This window comes from Mobula hypostoma, chromosome 25, assembly GCF_963921235.1.
Source record: "Mobula hypostoma chromosome 25, sMobHyp1.1, whole genome shotgun sequence".
In the NCBI taxonomy this organism is placed as follows: domain Eukaryota; kingdom Metazoa; phylum Chordata; class Chondrichthyes; order Myliobatiformes; family Myliobatidae; genus Mobula; species Mobula hypostoma.
The window spans coordinates 44,463,141-44,481,697 of record NC_086121.1 but is presented as its reverse complement, the minus strand read 5'-3'; the positions used below and the strand labels follow the sequence as shown (position 1 = coordinate 44,481,697).

General features: G+C 44.5%; 1 protein-coding gene across 1 annotated transcript in view; it reads left to right on the top strand.

The window, feature by feature from the left end:
• Nucleotides 1-18,557, top strand: part of si:ch73-206d17.1 (tyrosine-protein kinase STYK1) — an 83,507-nt gene that overhangs the window by 49,417 nt on the left and 15,533 nt on the right. Inside the window, exons 7-9 of the mRNA XM_063033159.1 lie at nt 3,343-3,560; nt 3,929-3,969; nt 4,460-4,556. Of these exons, the coding sequence (XP_062889229.1) occupies nt 3,343-3,560; nt 3,929-3,969; nt 4,460-4,556 (356 nt within the window). The remainder of the gene's footprint in view (nt 1-3,342; nt 3,561-3,928; nt 3,970-4,459; nt 4,557-18,557) is intronic.

Genomic DNA, 18,557 nt, shown 5'->3' with positions numbered 1-18,557 from the left:
TACAGGCTGATCCAGATTGTAGTTACACTCCATTTAAACAAAAATCACAGCCTTTATCCAAAACTTTTATTTTTCCTTGGACTATTACTGAATAAGAATAATTCTGGGGAAGTGCTTTCTCTCCGCTGTTTAAAAGGTTCATATCCTCTTTGAGTTTAGGTGGCCAAAATAAGGAAATGTGTAAAGTGATGCACATTGGCAGAAATCATAGAGAAAGGCAACATGGATGGCAGGACCCTAAAAGCTGTGCAAGAGCGGAGGGAGCTGGGCCTATCTCTGAATTTGGGACATCTATTTCTAGCCTCACTAGTGCTTTTTAATGGGCTTAATGCAAGTTCTCCACATTTTCATTATTTGCCTCTATTTGAGTCCCAAACTTCCACCTGACTTACTTATCACATTCCCGATAGGCCCTGATATACTCTAGGATCTGTGCCCAAGTACACCCATCCCCCTTGGTTCTTACAGATGAACGGTTATGCCATTTATGTTGCCCCTTTCTTTGGTAGAAAGCATAGTGTATAACCTCCACACATTTCTTTTAAAAAATTGTCTCTTGCCCATTCAGCCAATTTGTCTGTCTTCCTGAAGGATTTAACGAGTGCAAAACCTTTAGTGCGTGAAGAGGTGTCAATATGTACAGTACCGATTGATTGCATTACCTGTTTAAAGGCACCGCCACATCATCAGTTCAATGTGCATCTTTCAAAATAGGTCTAGATTCAAGATTGTTTAACGTTATTTCCTGTACTCACGTAAAGGAGATTACTCTGGATCCAAAGCAGCACAAAAAAGCATAAAAGAGAAAGAACATAATAACAATAACAACACACAATCAATATAAATACACAAGAGAGCTTATATACATTGATTGTATGTCCATAAACTGACACTAAGTTGTACAGAAGGTGACTGATGGGAAATAATAGAGTAATGGTGGAGTTGGTGGGTGGAAGTGTTGATCAGCCTTGTTGCTTGGGGAAAGTTACTGTTTTTGAGTCTGGTGGTCCTGGCGTGGATGCTACGTAGCCTCCTCCCTGGTGGGAGTGGGACGTGAGCAGGGTGTATGGGATCTTTCATGATGTTACTGGCCCTTCAGCGACACTTTTCTGTATCTATGTCCTTGATGACAGGCTGGTGCTGGTGATGCACTGGACCGTTTCGACTGCCCATTGTAGAGTTTTCCTGTGTACAACAGTGCAGTTTCTGTACCAAGGATACTCTCTACCGTGCACCTGTAGAATGACGTGAGTATCGATGTCCAAATTCCAGCTCTCTTCAGCCTCCTCAGAAAATAGAGTTGAGGCGTTGGTGAGCTTTCTTGACTGAGTAGGGTGTGTTCAGGGTCCATGAGAGATTGTGTGTGATGTGCACTCCCAGGAGTTTGAAACTTCTTGCAATTCCACTGCTGTACCACGAACGTAAAGGGAGGTGTGATCTCTTTCGAAGTCGATAACCATTTCCTTTGTCTTGTTGATTTTAAGGAAGAGGCTACTGGTCTAGCACCAGGCCTCGAGCTCTTACACCTTCTCTCTGTAGGCTGTCTCATCGTTGTTGCTGATGAGCCCTACCACAGTCGTGTCATTGGAGAACTTAATGATGTTCAGTTCACAGGAATCCAGCCTGGAAGTGTTCTCCAGAAGCATCATTTAGCTGTCAGCCATCACTCAGTCAGTGGTAATATTTTTGCCACTCACTCAGAGGGTTCGAGGCTTCAATTCCCACACCAGAGATTTGAGTACACTGTGCACTCTACAGCACCATACTAGTATTGTACAGTCAAATTGCAGATTTCATTAGATGGGTGTTTACTATGCAGAAGGAGGTGCTTTTTTTGGTGAAATGGTCAGCCAGTTCTTTGACCAGTTACCTCACCAATACTTGTGGTTCCCTGCTGGGTGCAAGTGGGCTCCTTTGACATCTCAGGTGACCACCCCTCCAAAATATGCAACAGGTTTTGAGAACTTTTGAATGTCCTTGGAAATGTCAGTGTTAAATGGATGGGTTGATGGGTGGTACAGCTTGTTTGGTCAGAAGGGCCTTTTCCAAGCTGTGTCTCTAAATAAAATAAAATAAATATTCCTTTTCTCACTATGAATGGAAAGGTGAAAATTGAGGGTGTACTCGAGCAGAGTAACAGCAGCAGAGTAAACCAGAGCTTGCATAATGTTCTGGTGAAAGACCTTTGAGCTGTTTCAGTCCGTACTGAAGTTGCCTGACCTGCTCCCTGCCTGGCTCCAGCAGAAAGTCTCATGCTAATTTTTATCTCTTACACTTTGCATCATATGTGAGTGTCAGTGAACTTGATCCAAAGTGTTTGGTGTTAATGTCTTGCAGTGTTTTAAATTAAAAGTGTTATAATTTGAGATTACTATAATTATCTCTACCCATTTTTAATATTTATATACGTATCTTGCTGTGTGATGTCACCCTCTAACCCTTCTTCTAAATGGAACTATATTATCTGTTTTGTCATCAAAATGCAGTGCTTTCTGATCTCCTGAACTGCGTTGTAGGGTTTTTCCATTACCTTCTGTACTAATGTATGCCAAATCCACTACTTGGGCAATTTTATCAATGTAGTTCTTGATTTTCATGAATTTCATGATTCCAAACGTTAGCAGACAATGGTCAGTAGTGCACAGAAAACCATCACAGGAATGCATTGAAAGTTGAAAGTCAATGGAATGTTGTCCTCTTTTTCAAGGTAGTTGAGATATAAAAACAGGGAAGTGTTCTACTGTACTAGGCACAGGCTGTAAAATGTTACAATTAGGTTTCTGAACCCCCACACCGACCGTTTTTCAGGAAGGTTATAATTTATTTGGAGAAAGTTCACTGGATGATCCTGATCTGGAGGGATCATCCTTCCTAGAAAGGTTTGACAAACTGGGATCCTACTCACTGAAGTTTTAAGAACCAGAAGCAATCTTGTTGAAATCTGCATTTGTATAAAGAAAATGTAAATTTTATATGTTGTCTTCTGAAAACATGTATTGTTTGGGCAGGAGTTCTGTTTAAGCTATTGTGACTCAGTGGTGTGCAAGGATTGATGACAGACAATTTTTAAATCACTGGTGGCGCTTAAGCTAGTTTCAGAATTAGCTAGCATGCAAGTTTTTGAGACAAAGCTTTTTTTTATTATCTTTGATGTTGTGATTGCCATTATCTCATAGAAATATTTGGGCTATGAGCTGGTCATTGGCAGAGATGGAATCCACAGATTAAATATTAATCAGGTTCCGAGCAGAATCACAGTTCCAATTTTACTTAAACCCTGTTGAATAAGACCTCAAAATTGCATCTAAAATTGTATTCAGACTGTGTATCCCTTTGGAACAGGAATATCTGAATACAAAGCACCACCTAATCCATGGGGATGTTGCTGCCAGGAACATTTTGATCCACAGCGATCTCACTGTTAAGCTAACTGGCCTGAGCCTGGCCTTTGATGTTTACAAAACTAGAACTCTGTCATCCCACAAAGCAGCCCAGGTTCCCATTAAATGGCTTGCACCGGAGCGAATCATGAAGCTGCCAATCACAGAAAAGAGTGACACGTGAGTAGAAGAATGCTTCTCAGCTGGAATGGAAGAGAGGGTTCAGTGGGTGCAGAACATCCTGTGATGGGTTATGGGTGCACAGTGGGGAAATGGGCACAATAAAGATTCTGAATACAAGTTGGTCATCGTTGTGTATGTTCAAAGAATCATTCCTTTTGGACTTGTCGCCATTGGTAGAATGATTCATGAGCAGGTGCAATGAGGGAGGGAACTGGGCTCGAGATGTACCAGTAGTGTGTCACAGAATGTTATATTAGCTGGTTTAAGTTTCTAATTCTTTCATGTATTAACTAGTTAATTGAAGAAAGTGAACCTGTTTCTATGTGAATGGTGAACAATTGTACTTAGACTTCTTCTTTTTGCAGGTGGTCATTTGGGATTCTTGTCTATGAAATAATCACTCTGGGTATGTTACAGTACAACCTAATTAGCTTCATGTATTCTAAATTCCTTATTCTCCTTTTAATGCTTATTCTGTTTTGTGATTTTTAACCAATGGATCTTAACCCCTTGTTACTATACAGTTTAAAGGACTCCTCCCTCTAAGTACTTGGAAATGTAGCAATTGCAAATGGTGTTCCTGTCTCCATTATTTCTCTGAGATGAAATATCTGTAGAGTTAGAATGCTGGTTTGAGGCTGGCTTCTTACTGCCGGAGAAAAGCAATAGGCAAATGAAAAAGTCGTTATTTTTATATTAATTTTAATCCTATTATCTTTAATCTTTTCAGTTAGAAACATGTAAGGTTGTGTTGACGACAGACTTTTGTCACTGCTTGTTTCAAGTGATACATTGTTGATTCAAAGTGCTGTATCATCACAGAAGTAGATAGTCACACACTATTGACCATCCACCGAATTGTCGGTACCTGATGCTCTGATCATTTTCCTTTTCAGGTTCTCCTCCGTATCCTGAGTTTCAGCCTCTAGAAGTTTTTACAAAACTGCAGAGAAATTACAGAATGCCCAAGCCATCTACCAGCAGCAATGCTCTGTGAGTACATTATCATTTACCAAATGAATCATGAACTTTGAAGTATTTTTATAATGTGTGCTCAGGTCATCTGTGTGGCGAATAGACTGTTTAGGTGTTTGAGCCCTTTCTCAACATTAACGCCTTTAGATTAAAAAGAACTGTTAATCTCACTCAGTTATTTCATTTGAAACCCAGTATTTCACTTTGGACAAGAGAGAATTTCAAATATACTTCTGTACAAAAAAAAATGCTTCTTGATTTGGAACCAAAAAGACCAGCTCTTCTGTTACGATGATGTCCTTTTGTTCTTTGGTGCAGAGCAGAGGAGGTGGTCAGCTCATGGTCTGTGATAGACTGACCACTGAATAACTCTGTCCAATTTCCAGCTGACTGCAGAGCAGAGGCAGGGTCCAGAATGGGTTGCGTGTTTTGGCCAGTAGATAAAATAATGCCTCCCAGTCTCCTGGCAAACTGGTTGAATGGGTTTTGGAGGCAGAGGATGTGAAGGGTCTCTCCAGATACAATGGGACAGATATGCATGAGTGAGCAGTTGCGATGGTGTCCAGCACAGTAGTACTGCAGACTCTCTTAATGGAATTTGGAGCAGGAACTTCTGTTTCCCTGAGCCCCACAATCTAATGATTTTGCAAAACAAAGAGAGATTGTTCAGTTTATCACAGCTCTGCCAGAGAGAACTATTCAATTCATCTCACAGCTTGACTGAGCAGGCTCTCGGAAACTAATTTGCTCTCCATTCAATTAAAACTCCTGCTAGTGACAGAGTGGTACATTGCAAAAATTACACTTGAAGGTTAAGCATGAATCGTTAGCTACAGTCCAAAATGAAACATGTGGTGTAATAAGACATGCATAATTTAGATTTGTTCTCTGATGATAGACTTGGCTGGTGGCTTAGTGGCGTTAGTGCCGGACTTCGGGATGAAAGGTCCCGAGCTCGAATCCAGCCTGCTCCTCTGCACACTTTCCATCCGTGCTGGGTTACGAGCTGGTGATCTCTTTGGAAACTCACCCAGCAGAAGGCAATGGCAAACTACTGCTGTAACTTGCCTTGTATGCGGTTCCCCACTACGTCAGAGAGGCATGGAGGGAAATCGTCCGCTAACCGGTGAAACTCCGGATGTGATGTACCTTTCCTTTTTTTTCTCTGATGGGAATTGCAGGAAGAACTGCTCATCCTAAGGAGATTACAAACCCTTGCTCTGCTGGGATCCTTGCTGCCCCTCGTGGGCGGGCATATGCAGACTATTAACCCACAATAAGGTACAAGTGCTGGGCACCATTCTGCCATCAACAACGGGAATTCTGCGGATGCTGGAACTTCAAGCAACACACATCAAAGCTGCTGGTGAACGCAGCAGGCCAGGCAGCATCTCTGGGAAGAGGTACAGTCGACGTTTCAGGCCGAGACCCTTCATCAGGACTAACTGAAGGAAGAGCTAGTAAGAGATTTGAAAGTGGGAGGGGGAGATCCAAAATGATAGGAGAAGACAGGAAGGGGAGGGATGGAGCCAAGAGCTGGACAGGTGATAGGCAAAAGGGATATGAGACGATCATGGGACAGGAGGTCCGGGAAGAAAGACGGTGGGGGGGACCCAGAGGATGGGCAAGGGGTATATTCAGAGGGACAGTGGGAGAAAAAAGAGAGTGAGAGAAAGAATGTGTGTATAAAAATAAGTAACAGATGCGTTACGAGGGGGAGGTGGGGCATTAGCAGAAGTTAGAGAAGTCGATGTTCATGCCATCAGGTTGGAGGCTACCCAGACGGAATATAAGGTGTTGTTCCTCCAACCTGAGTGTGGCTTCATCTTTACAGTAGAGGAGGCCATGGAGAGACATATGGGAATGGGATGTGGAATTAAAATGTGTAGCCACTGGGAGATCCTGCTTTCTCTGGCAGACAGAGCGTAGGTGTTCAGCAAAGCGATCTCCCAGTCTGCGTCGGGTCTCGCCAATATATAGAAGGCTACGTCGGGAGCACCGGACACAGTATATCACCCCAGCTGACTCACAGGTGAAGTGTCACCTCTCCTGGAAGGACTGTCTGGGGCCCTGAATGGTGGTAAGGGAGGAAGTGTAAGGGCACATGTAGCACTTGTTCCGCTTACAAGGATAAGTGCCAGGAGGGAGATCAGTGGGGAGGGATGGGGGGGACATGAATGGACAAGGGAGTCGCGTAGGGAGCGATCCCTGCGGAAAGCAGAGTTGGGGGGGAGGGAAAGATGTGCTTAGTGGTGGGATCCCGTTGGAGGTGGCGGAAGTTACAGAGAATAATATGTTGGACCCGGAGGCTGGTGGGGTGGTAGGTGAGGACCAGGGGAACCCTATTCCTAGTGGGGTGGCGGGAGGATGGAGTGAGAGCAGATGTACGTGAAATGGGGGAGATGCGTTTGAGACCAGAGTTGATAGTGGAGGAAGGGAAGCCCCTTTCTTTAAAAAAGGAGGACATCTCCCTCGTCCTGGAATGAAAAGCCTCATCCTGAGAGCAGATGCGGCGGAGACTGAGGAATTGCGAGGAGGGGATGGCATTTTTGCAAGAGACGGTGAGAAGAGGAATCGTCCAGATAGCTGTGAGCGTCAGTAGGCTTATAGTAGACATCAGTGGATAAGCTGTCTCCAGAGACAGAGACAGAAAGATCTAGAAAGGGGAAGGAGGTGTCGGAAATGGACCAGGTAAACTTGAGGGCAGGGTGAAAGTTGGAGGCAAAGTTAATAAAGTCAACGAGCTCAGCATGCGTGCAGGAAGCAGCGCCAATGCAGTCGTCGATGTAGCGAAGGAAAAGTGGGGGACAGATACCAGAATAGGCACGGAACATAGATTGTTCCACAAAGCCAACAAAAAGGCAGGCATAGCTAGGACCCATACGGGTGCCCATAGCTACACCTTTAGTTTGGAGGAAGTGGGAGGAGCCAAAGGAGAAATTATTGAGAGTAAGGATTAATTCTGCTAGACGGAGCAGAGTGGTGGTAGAGGGGAACTGATTAGGTCTGGAATCCAAAAGGAAGCGGAGAGCTTTGAGACCTTCCTGATGGGGGATGGAAGTATATAGGGATTGGACATCCATGGTGAAAATAAAGTGGTGGGGGCCAGGGAACTTAAAATCATCGAAAAGTTTAAGAGCGTGAGAAGTGTCACGAACATAGGTAGGAAGGGATTGAACAAGGGGGGATAAAACCGTGTCGAGGTATGCAGAAACCAGTTCGGTGGGGCAGGAGCAAGCTGAGACAATAGGTCTGCCAGGACAGGCAGGTTTGTGGATCTTGGGTAGGAGGTAGAAACGGGAAGTGCGGGGTGTGGGAACTATAAGGTTGGTAGCAGTGGATGGGAGATCCCCTGAGCGGATAAAGTCGGTGATGGTGTGGGAGACAATGGCCTGGTGCTCCTCAGTGGGGTCACGATCGAGGGGTAAATAAAAGGAGGTATCCGCGAGTTGTCATTCTGCCATCCTCCACTTGTGTCATCACATGGAAAGTCTTTAATTTTCTTCTCTGTGTGAGTCTCCCTTTTCAATCAAGCAAGAAGTCATTTTCAGAGATTTTGTGCTTTTGGCTTTTTACTCAGTCCTTCTGTTCTGACTCAGCATCTCCAAGCCACAGTTAGACAAAGTCCTGGAGAAGAATCTTACTAAGTTTTTGCTGTATTAAAATTAAAATAGTTTCTATTTTCTTTTAATTCATCACTTTTAAAGTTTTAATAATGGTTTTTCCTTCTCTCAAATATCTCACTAATGTTGCAGGTTAATCCATTCAGGTGCTAGTTGGCTTCAAGAAGGCCTGGGTGGTGGACCAGTGAGGGGTTTATGGAAATGGACTAGCCAATTTCAGGGGAGCTAGGACTTGAAAATGATGTAGTCTTACCCACAGCCATTCCTCCCTTCCCAAGCAGTTGTAGTGGGAAACTTTCTGCTGATGAATATGTCTGCACTGGTCTGCTGTTACTTGACTCCATTTACCATCGTCCCAGTGACTGATGAAAAAAGACTCTTCTATTTCCTTGTGACTCTGTTTACCTTGTCTGTTGTCATTTTCTTCTGTATGAAGGGAGGGGGCTGCTGTGCTGCTCTGTGGATGGACTGGGAACTATCTTTCTGTCCATTTAGCCAGTTCCATTTGGCATCGTCCTCGCTAATGCAAATTACCCATCAATAGCCAGTGTCCTCTGGCACCTTCTTTGAATGGCCATGTGTCACATGTTTTTTTCCTCCCTCTCTCTCTCCCCCCGAAAAGACACTCTGGATGTCAGAACACCACTTGACAGAAGAGAAAACCTCAGCCAAGAGTACACAGGTCCTTGCTTTCAGAGCAAGGCTTGCATTTATACACCATGTTTCTTGACTTTGAGGTGTCCCAGAGTGCTTTGTACCCAACTAATTACTACTGAAGGACTGTAGAGTGCTAATATAGTTGGGAATTCAGAATTATTCTCCAATGGTAGCAAGAAAAATGCTACAACTGACAATGTCTTCATTTGCTTTTTTTTTGGTGTTGGGTTTTAGCTATTGCAAATAATTTAGTTGCAAACTCTTTAAGAAAAAATGCAATAATAATTAAATTCCATTGAAATAATATGCTTCAATGTTTAGCTTTTCTCTTTTCCATGTCTTGCCACTTTGGCAATCCCTGCAGTTGTGACTCCATCCACTTTCCCCAACAGCTTCCTTTGGTCTCCATCTCCCTGTCAGTTTGGTTACCCTGGCTGTAGGATTAATGACTGTCATGTATTGTGACTTTTCTAAATTGCTACTCATGATACAGCTATATAGCTAGGAAACAAGCCCTTCAGCCTGCTGTAAAGGGAACAGCCAACCTAGCAACTGGCACATCATTTGGAATGGGTTGGAAACACATGCTGTCATGGGGAATAGTCATAGTTATACTTTATTGATCCCGGGGGAAATTGGTTTTCGTTACAGTTGCACCATACATTATTAAATAGTAATATGTAAATTATGCCAGGAAATAAGTCCAGGACCAGCCTATTGGCTCAGGGTGTCTGACCCTCCAAGGGAGGAGTTGTAAAGTTTAATGGCCACAGGCGGGAATGACTTCCTATGACGCTCTGTGTTGCATCTCGGTGGAATGAGTCTCTGGCTGAATGTACTCCTGTGCCCAACCAGTACATTATGTAGTGGACGGGAGACATTGTCCAAGATGGCATGCAACTTGGACAGCATCCTCTTTTCAGACACCACCGTCAGAGAGTCCAGTTCCATCCCCACAACATCACAGGCCTTACAAATGAGTTTGTTGATTCTATTGGTGTCTGCTGCCCCAGCATACAACAGCAAACATGATCGCACTGGCCACCACAGACTCGTAGAACATCCTCAGCATCGTCCGACAGATGTTAAAGGACCTCAGTCTCCTCAGGAAATAGAGACGGCTCTGACCCTTCTTGTAGACAGCCTCAGTGTTCTTTGACCAGTCCAGTTTATTGTCAATTCATATCCCCAGGTATTTGTAATCCTCCTCCATGTCCACACTGACCCCCTGGATGGAAACAGGGGTCACTGGTACCTTAGCTCTCCTCAGGTCTACCACCAGCTCCTTAGTCTTTTTCACATTAAGCTGCAGATAATTCTGCTCACACCATGTGACAAAGTTTCCTACCGTAGCCCTGTACTCAGCCTCATCTCCCTTGCTGATGCATCCAACTATGGCAGAGTCATCAGAAAACTTCTGAAGATGACAAGACTCTGTTTAGTAGTTGAAGTCCGAGGTGTAAATGGTGAAGAGAAAGGGAGACAAGACAGTCCCCTGTGGAGGCCCAGTGCTGCTGATCACTCTGTCGGATACACAGTGTTGCAAGCACACGTACTGTGGTCTGCCAGTCAGGTAATCAAGAATCCATGACACCAGGAAAGCATCCACCTGCATCGCTGTCGGCTTCTCCCCCAGCAGAGCAGGGTGGATGGAGTTGAATGCACTGGAGAAGTCAAAAAACGTGACCCTCACAGTGCTCGCTGGCTTGTCCAGATGGGCGTAGACACAGTTCAGCAGGTAGACGATGGGATCCTCAACTCCTAGTCGGGGCTGGTAGGCGAACTGGAGGAGATCTAAGTGTGGCCTGACCATAGGCTGGAGAAGTTCCAGAACAGGCTTCTCCAGGGTCTTCATGATGTGGGAGGTCAATGCCACCAGTCTGTAGTCATTGAGGCCGCTGGGGTGCGGCGTCTTCGGCAAAGGGACGAGGCAGGACGTCTTCCACAGTACAGGAACCCTCCGGAGCCTCAGGCTCATGTTGAAGACATGGCGAAGTACTCCACATAGCTGAGGGGCACAGGCTTTGAGCACCCTGGTACTGACACCATCCGGTCCTGCAGCCTTGCTTGGGTTGAGACGTTTCAGCTGTCTTCTCACCTGTTCAGCTGTGAAGCCCACCGTGGTGGTTTCGTGTGGGGAAGGGGTATAGTCATGAGAGCAGGGTGGGGGAGTGTGAGGAGGGGTAGGAGGGGAGAGTGGAATATGTGTTGGTTGGGGGCCGACAACAGATAACTCATGTGGGGGATGGGCAGGGGCCACAATGTCAAATCTGTTAAAGAACAAGTTAAGTTCATTGGCCCTGTCCACACTGCCTTTAGCTCCTCTGCTGCTAGTTTGCCGGAACCCAGTGATGGTCCTCATCCCACTCCAGACCTCTTTCATGTTGTTCTGCAGGAGTTTCCACTCAAGCTTCCTCCTGTACCTGTCTTTAGCCTCCCTGATCCTGGCTTTCAGGTCCCTCTGTATTGCCCTCAGCTCCTCCCTATTTCCATCTCTAACCACCCTCTTTTTAGCGTTCAGGATGTCCTTAATGTCCTTTGTCACCCATGGCTTGTTATTTGAATAACAAAGGACAGTTCTTGTCGGAACATTGCAGTCCACACAGAAGTTGATGTAATCAGTGATGCACTCTGTGAGCCCATCAATATCCTCTCCATGTGGCTCACGGAGTGCCTGCCAGTCTGTCACTTCAGAACAACCCTGGAGCGCCTCATAAGCGTCCTCCGACCATTTCCTCACTGTCCTCGAGGTTGCAGGTTTACTCTTCACCAGAGGCACGTAGCAGGGTTTCAGATGCACCAGGTTGTGATCTGACCTGCTCAGTGAGGGGAGGGGAGAGGAGCTGTATGCATCCTTAATGTTAGTGTACATCAAATCCAGAGTCCTCTCCCCTCTGGTTGTATGGCTCACATACTGCGTGAAGTTGGGCAGTGTTCTAGCCATGGAAACATGGTTGAAGTCACCCGAGATGGTAATGAGGGCACTCGGGTGCTGGGTTTGTAATCTGGCTATGACGGTGTAAGTGATGTTACACGCCAACGTCGAGTTGGCAGAGGGAGGGATGTACACAACAACCACAATTGCAACACACATCAATGTTGCTGGTGAACGCAGCAGGCCAGGCAGCATCTCTAGGATGAGGTACAGTCGACGTTTCAGGCTGAGACCCTTCATCGGGACTGAACCACAATTGCATGCGAGATTTCCCTTAGCAAATAATATGGCCGGAGTCCAACAGCAAAAAATTCAATATCCGGGCTACAAACACGTTCCTTGATCATAATATGCCCAGGATTGCACCATCTGTTGTTTACCAGAACCTCAAGCCCCCCTCCTTTACGCTTACTGCTCTCAGTGTAATTCCGGTCAGCTCGAACGGTCTGGAAGCCCTCTATGGAAACGCTTTGATCGGTTCTGTCCTCGTTCAGCCACATTCCAGTAAAGCACATGACACTGCTCTCCCGAAGTGTTCTCTGACTCCTGACAAGCACCGTCAATTCATCCATTTTATTACACATTGCCCATGATGAGAGAGGGGAGACATGGCTTATAACTTCTCTTTTCCATAAGCCTCCGTTATCTCGACCTGGTCCTCTTCCCTCGCCTTTTTGATCCCCCTCTGCACCCTCTGTGTGTTTTCCTCCAGATTTCAGCTGGGGTGTCCGCTGCTCTGTTTGCTAAACCAGCGGGCATGAGCGCAATCAGCTGGTACCTGGAATAAACAATGCGGCCATCCTGCTGCCACGCTAACGAGACGTGTCCGAATGTAACTATTTCCAGCGCTAAAAAAACAAATAAAACTCTCTCCACCAGCATGTTAGAGAGGGTGCAGCTTCAACGTGTTACCGCAAGTTAAAAAGTTTAAAAAATAAGAATCTTGATGGAGCAACTGTAACAGGCTGCATACATGAATGTGCAATCTCCACACAGATGACTGGAGGCCAGGACCGCAGCCAGCTCTCTGGCCTTGAGAGGCACTGCCTTTCCTACACTGCTACACTGTGCTTATCAGGCTTAGTCCCCTGTGGGTCTGATGGTGGAACAAGGTAATGGGATCATGTAAATAAAATGTGGAAAGAGGAATTTCCTTCTTCCAGGTATTGCATTGTAACGCTACATTGGGTTTCAATGCAGAACTGAAGGATCTTACAATCCACACTCATTCATTCATCTTTCATTAACTTCCTCATTCTGTAAAGGTAGTATTCAACTTGCCTTTTACTGCTCTTTTGAGGTATACAATAGCTACCTTCCCTGGATGGGTGTCAGCTAGAGATGAAAGGTACCAGCTTCATGCCTGGATCGTTAACCTCAGCAAACAGTAAGAATATTGCATGCATGTTTAAAGTACTAAATGGTGGAAATACCCAGCAGGCTAGGCAACATCTGCAGGAGAAACATTGACTTAAAACTTTGATCTATTTTCCCTTTCCGCAGATGCTGTCTGACCAGCTGAGTGTTTACAGTATTTGTTTTTAGTTTCGTATTCCAACTCACCAATATTTTTTAGCTTTTGATTTCATTGACTAATGCATAAAATGCCCACACCACTCTGCTGACTCCTGATTTTTGTCTGTATTTGCAGGGAGAGTGTGTGGGTATCACTCTTCTTACCCTAGAGTGTACGCAGAACTTAACATACTAACTGATGTCGATATTGCAATCTGGATACGTCTAAAGAAATATCAGGATTTTACGCCCAGATTTAGTGAGGAAGGCATAACCTATTTAAAAATGAAACATTTCGAAAATGAAGTGCAACAATAAGTGATGTTAACATCACTGCATGCAAACAGCTTGATGCAATACAGACTTGCATTTGACTTCGAATAAGCGAAGTCCTCTCTAAGGAGACTCTGTACACCCTTCTGTAGAATGTGTGAGTTTTCTCCGGGTGCTCCGGATTCCTCCCACAGTCCAAAGACATACCTTCTTTATTGTTCTTTATAACTTGTCCTGTGATTGGATTAGGGCTAAATCAGTGTCGTCAGGAGTTGCTGGGTGAGTCAGAAGAGCCTATTCAGTGCTGTATCTCTAAACGGGGCATGCCTCAGTAACCTTGCAACAATTTCAGAGCTTCAAAGTTCAAAGTAACTTTGATAATAAAGGTACATGTACGTCACTATATACAACTCCGAGATTCATTTCCCTGCGGGCATCCTGAGCAAGTCTATAGAATAGTAACAATAGCAGGATCAATAACAGATCAACCAGAGTGCAGAAGACAACAAACTGAGCAAGTGCAAATATATAAATAGCAATAAATAATGAGAACATGGGATAACAAGATAGAGTCCTTAAAATGAGATCTTTGGTTGTGGGACCATCTCAATGAATGGGCAGAAGAGTGTAGTTATCCCCTTTGTTCAAGAGCCTGATGGTTGTGGGGTAGTAACTGTTCTTAAACCTGGTGATGCAAGTCCTGAGGCCTTCTACCTGATGGCAGGAGCGAGAGGAGAGCGTGACCTGGGTGCTGGGCATCTCTGATGATGGATGCTTCTTTCCTATGACAGTTTTTCATAAAGGTGTGCTCAATAGTTGGGGAGGGCTTTACCCATGATGGACTGGCCGAATCCATGACCTTTTCTGTTCAAAGATGTTGGTGTTTCTATACCAGGCTGAGATGTAACCAGTCAATGAACTCTTCACCTCGCATCTATAGAATACATCTAAGAGAGACATTTAGGGAGCTGGCCGATAAAATTCAGTTATAAAAGCGGCTAATGCTGGATTTACTCAGCAAGTCGAGCAGCATTTGTGGAAGGAGAAGGAGTTCAAGATTCAGGTCAGTGACCCTTTATCAGAATAGAATTATTTTCAAAGGGCATTTTGTGTCAGATTCCCAGCATTTGCAATATGTTACCTTTTATATGGAAAGACAGGCTTAATTTGATGTGCCTCCAGCTACAGATGAAACTCTGCATTGGATAAAGCAGAAAGAGATTTCACAAATGTTTGACACTAATTTAGATCATAAGATATAGGAGTGGAATTAGGCCATTTGGCCCATCGAGTCTACTCTGTCATTCCAGCATGGCTGATTTATTATTCCTCCACTGCCCTCATAGCACGTGTACAAATCTAGGTAGGGAGTTAAACATTTTCTCAAAAATCACCTGAGCTGGAAGCTTACTTCCAGGTATTTAATGAGAAAACTTTGTGAAAATGCGGAAAGTTAAAGTAAAACATGTATGAAATTCAATACAGAATTGTCTCGGGGCTGAATATTCTAGTATTAATTATTCTCATGGTCAAGGTAATAGACACGTAACATTCTGTAGCCGTGCCGCAGGGTAGAGTGAACTTGTGGTGTAGCGATAGCTTAATAGTGTTGAATAATAAACATAACACTTACTTCAAACTACATCTACTAAATGTTTACCGAGATTATGAAAGCTTAAGGCTCACGGATATTGCTGTTTCAAGGGGAAATAGAGTGGATAGAGGTGGATGTCTTTCTACCATGTTTGCTCCAAGTCACAATCCAAATTAACTTGCGATGGAAATGATGTAAAAACAGTTTCAAAATGAACTCCATACACCACAAGCAGCCTCTAGAGGCAGAGTACTCCCTGCCTGACATCATGATGTCATTCTTAATTCTGATCATTTCATCACATCTTTGCAGTAAGACTAGTCTATGAAACTATCCATTATTTTGCCAGAGTCTTTAACCATTCTCGCTTCGAAAATGTTGTCCTTGATGATATTCTTGCTCGTGGTATTGTCTGATGAGCAGATAGTTAAGATGGTGCTCACCCAGAAATACAATTGGGTGAGGTGTCTCTTAAGTGAATTATGCCGCCATGATATATCCTCCAGCTCACTGCAGCCCCTCACAGTCAAGAAAGGGACGGAGTTCACAAAGGTAACTTTGGACTGGGAGAAGTACCTCTTTGTGATGCACTGCAGTTCCTCTGCATTCACTTGTGTTACATACTTCATGGATGTCTTGTGACTGTCTTACGAGGATGATGTAATGGTCTTGCAGAGGTCACATGATGTAATTTTACCACCAGTGAGGTCACATGATGACCTGTTCTCGACAGGTATATAAAAGGGAGACCCCTGGTGACGCAGTTAGGTTTTCAGTTTAGTTTTGTGTTAGATACTCCGTTTTGCTGCGTATTCGGCTGATGACGCAGTTTTGTTTTAAAGTGGAGTTCTACTTTCTATTGTAAGTAGTATTGGAGAGTGAAGACATTACCAAAATACAGGAATTCGCCGAGTTGAGTGAAGCTGATATCATTTGGTGGTTTTGGAGAGGATCAACCTTTATTGAATCTTCGTTCAAGTAAAAGTGACCTGCAACTGAGATATTCCCTGCTAAAGTAGGAAGGATAGTGCAGTGTCTATTTGCCAGAGGAAAAGGTCAGTTCCTTTAAAGCATTTTATTTCCATCCTTGTGAATCCTGTGGACAAGGCAGGTTCCGGCTAAAATCAGCAGTAATGTGACGTTTTCGAGGATTTCTTTACTTCAGGAAAGTGTCTCCTAATTGACTGTGTAAATCTCTTGGACTTTTGAATTTACCACTTTAAGAACTGTTTTCGCATTTACCCTTCTATGAGCTGTTCCAGAGTTGCCATATAGCAGTTAACTTCCGGTTAAATTAGTTGTTTGAATATTTTTTTCGCTATTGTTGATCAGAGTTTAATAAATGTTTGTTCGTTTTTATAAAACCTATATTCATTGTTGCTGGTCACGTGACACTGGTCTCCAAACAAGGAGGATTCTAACCCTTGCCCGGTTCAGCTGCTCTGTGCTGAGAGGTTGCTTAACAATGTGCCAACCAATGCAAAGCTGGTATTTGGCTACTCCTCCAATCTTCACTTTCATATCGAGACTACTCTCACAGGTCTGAAATGACTTGGGCGCCCATTCTACAGGATATCAGTCTAAATGCACTGACAGTGGGCTGATGAGCACTACTGGGGCAGACTTCACCTATTATGACCCAACCCAGGTCCAATCATCGGTTGTAAGGTTCATCGTGTGACCATTTCACTGTTCACATACCTTATGTGCACAGATAGTGTCTCTGCCAAACAATAGCAGAATCTCAGGAGAGTTGAAATTGCGGGGGAGGGGGGGAATCTTGTGAACGATTGTGTGCTGGTTCGGGAGTTGGGATTTCATCCCTGTTGTTGGGAATGTGGTCGCAGTCAATGACAGTTGGCAGAGATAAGTGGACGTCCCTTCCCATTGTCTCCATGACAAATCCACCGGCTCTGCTTCCAGTAACTTCTGATGTTCCAGAACATGTCTATAGAGTGTCTGGGGAAGTAGGCACATCTGGTGGATGCTTAGCTGGTTCCCTGCCATGCTCTGCTGTGGTGTGTTGGAACCAGTAGCCCAAGGTGCTGGCCCTGGATTTACAGCTGTGTCTGGGTCTAATTCTTCTGAAGGGTCAATAGGTTCTTGGCTCACTCTCCTGAAGCCCACTGGTGCTTGCTGTCCATTCATGTTCTGCAATGTCACTACCTCTCCAATTCCCCTTGCTACACTCCCCAGATTCTCCCCCACTCTCCAGATGACTGTCTTGTCCACATTTGGACTGACGGCCTCAGGGCTTCTCTGGCCAGAGTCAGCACCTCACTGGTACTATTGTCCAGTGGTGATTGATCACCACAGCCTGGTGCAGAGAGTGAGGGCTCTGCAATTGGTTCTGCTATAGTTTCTGTTGAAAGGTGAGCCACTGATGCACGTGGTGCACTGCTCAGCCCTGTGTGCTCTTATTAAGTGGTGAACACCCAAGTGTTTCCAAGTTGGGTGACTTCAGGCACTTTTCAATTTGAACCTTAAATGCAGGTGGTGGATGAAGCAGAAGGCAAGTTGTGAGTAACACAGTCGATGGTTCCTGCTTCTCAGGTGCTGACCGGTAGATCCTTTTAATAGGACAATGTTCAGGGTCACCCGTCTTGTAAAGACACTGCATCGGAAGCAAGCAAGGGGAAGCTACTTCTTGTATTTTATCCCTAGTACAACCATGGTCAATACATACACAAATGTAAAAGACAACTGCCTAACTGGCAGCCCACTTCCAAATAGTGCGGACACCTCACTCGGTACAGGATATCATGTAAACAGACAGGTGAGCCCGGATCGTCATACCACTACTGTCTGCAAGAACAAGAGACTGCGAATTGCCACTTAGAATGTTCGAACCCTGCACCAAGCTGGTAAGCTAGAAAACGTAAAATTAGAAATGAAGAGGCTAGAAGTCAGCATCCTAGGCCTAAGTGAAATAAGATGGAAGGGTACTGGAGTACTCTAGTCAGACGACTACAAGATGATATACTGTGGTGGAGATAAACATGAAAAGGGCGTTGCAATCATCTTAGACAAAGAAACATCCAGGAGCCTGCGAGGATACTGGCATACCTCAGACAGAATGATGCTAATCAAGCTAAAAGGAAAACAAAACAACATCTCTATCATCCACAATGGAAAGCTCAGAGGAAGAAACTGATGCCTTCTACCACTCCCAAGACAAAGCACTAGAAGAGTGCAAATCACAAGAAGCCATCATAGTCATGGGCGACTTCAATGCAAAAGTTGGTGAGGGAAGGGAAGACCATATTGTTGGAGACCAGGGATTGGGAGAAAGAAATGAAAGAGGAGAAAAGCTTATATCATGGTGTAAAACAATCAGACAATCACCAACACTTGGTTTAAACAACATCCAAGAAGGAAATGGACATGGAGAAGCCCAGATGGGAACAACAAAAATCAAATCG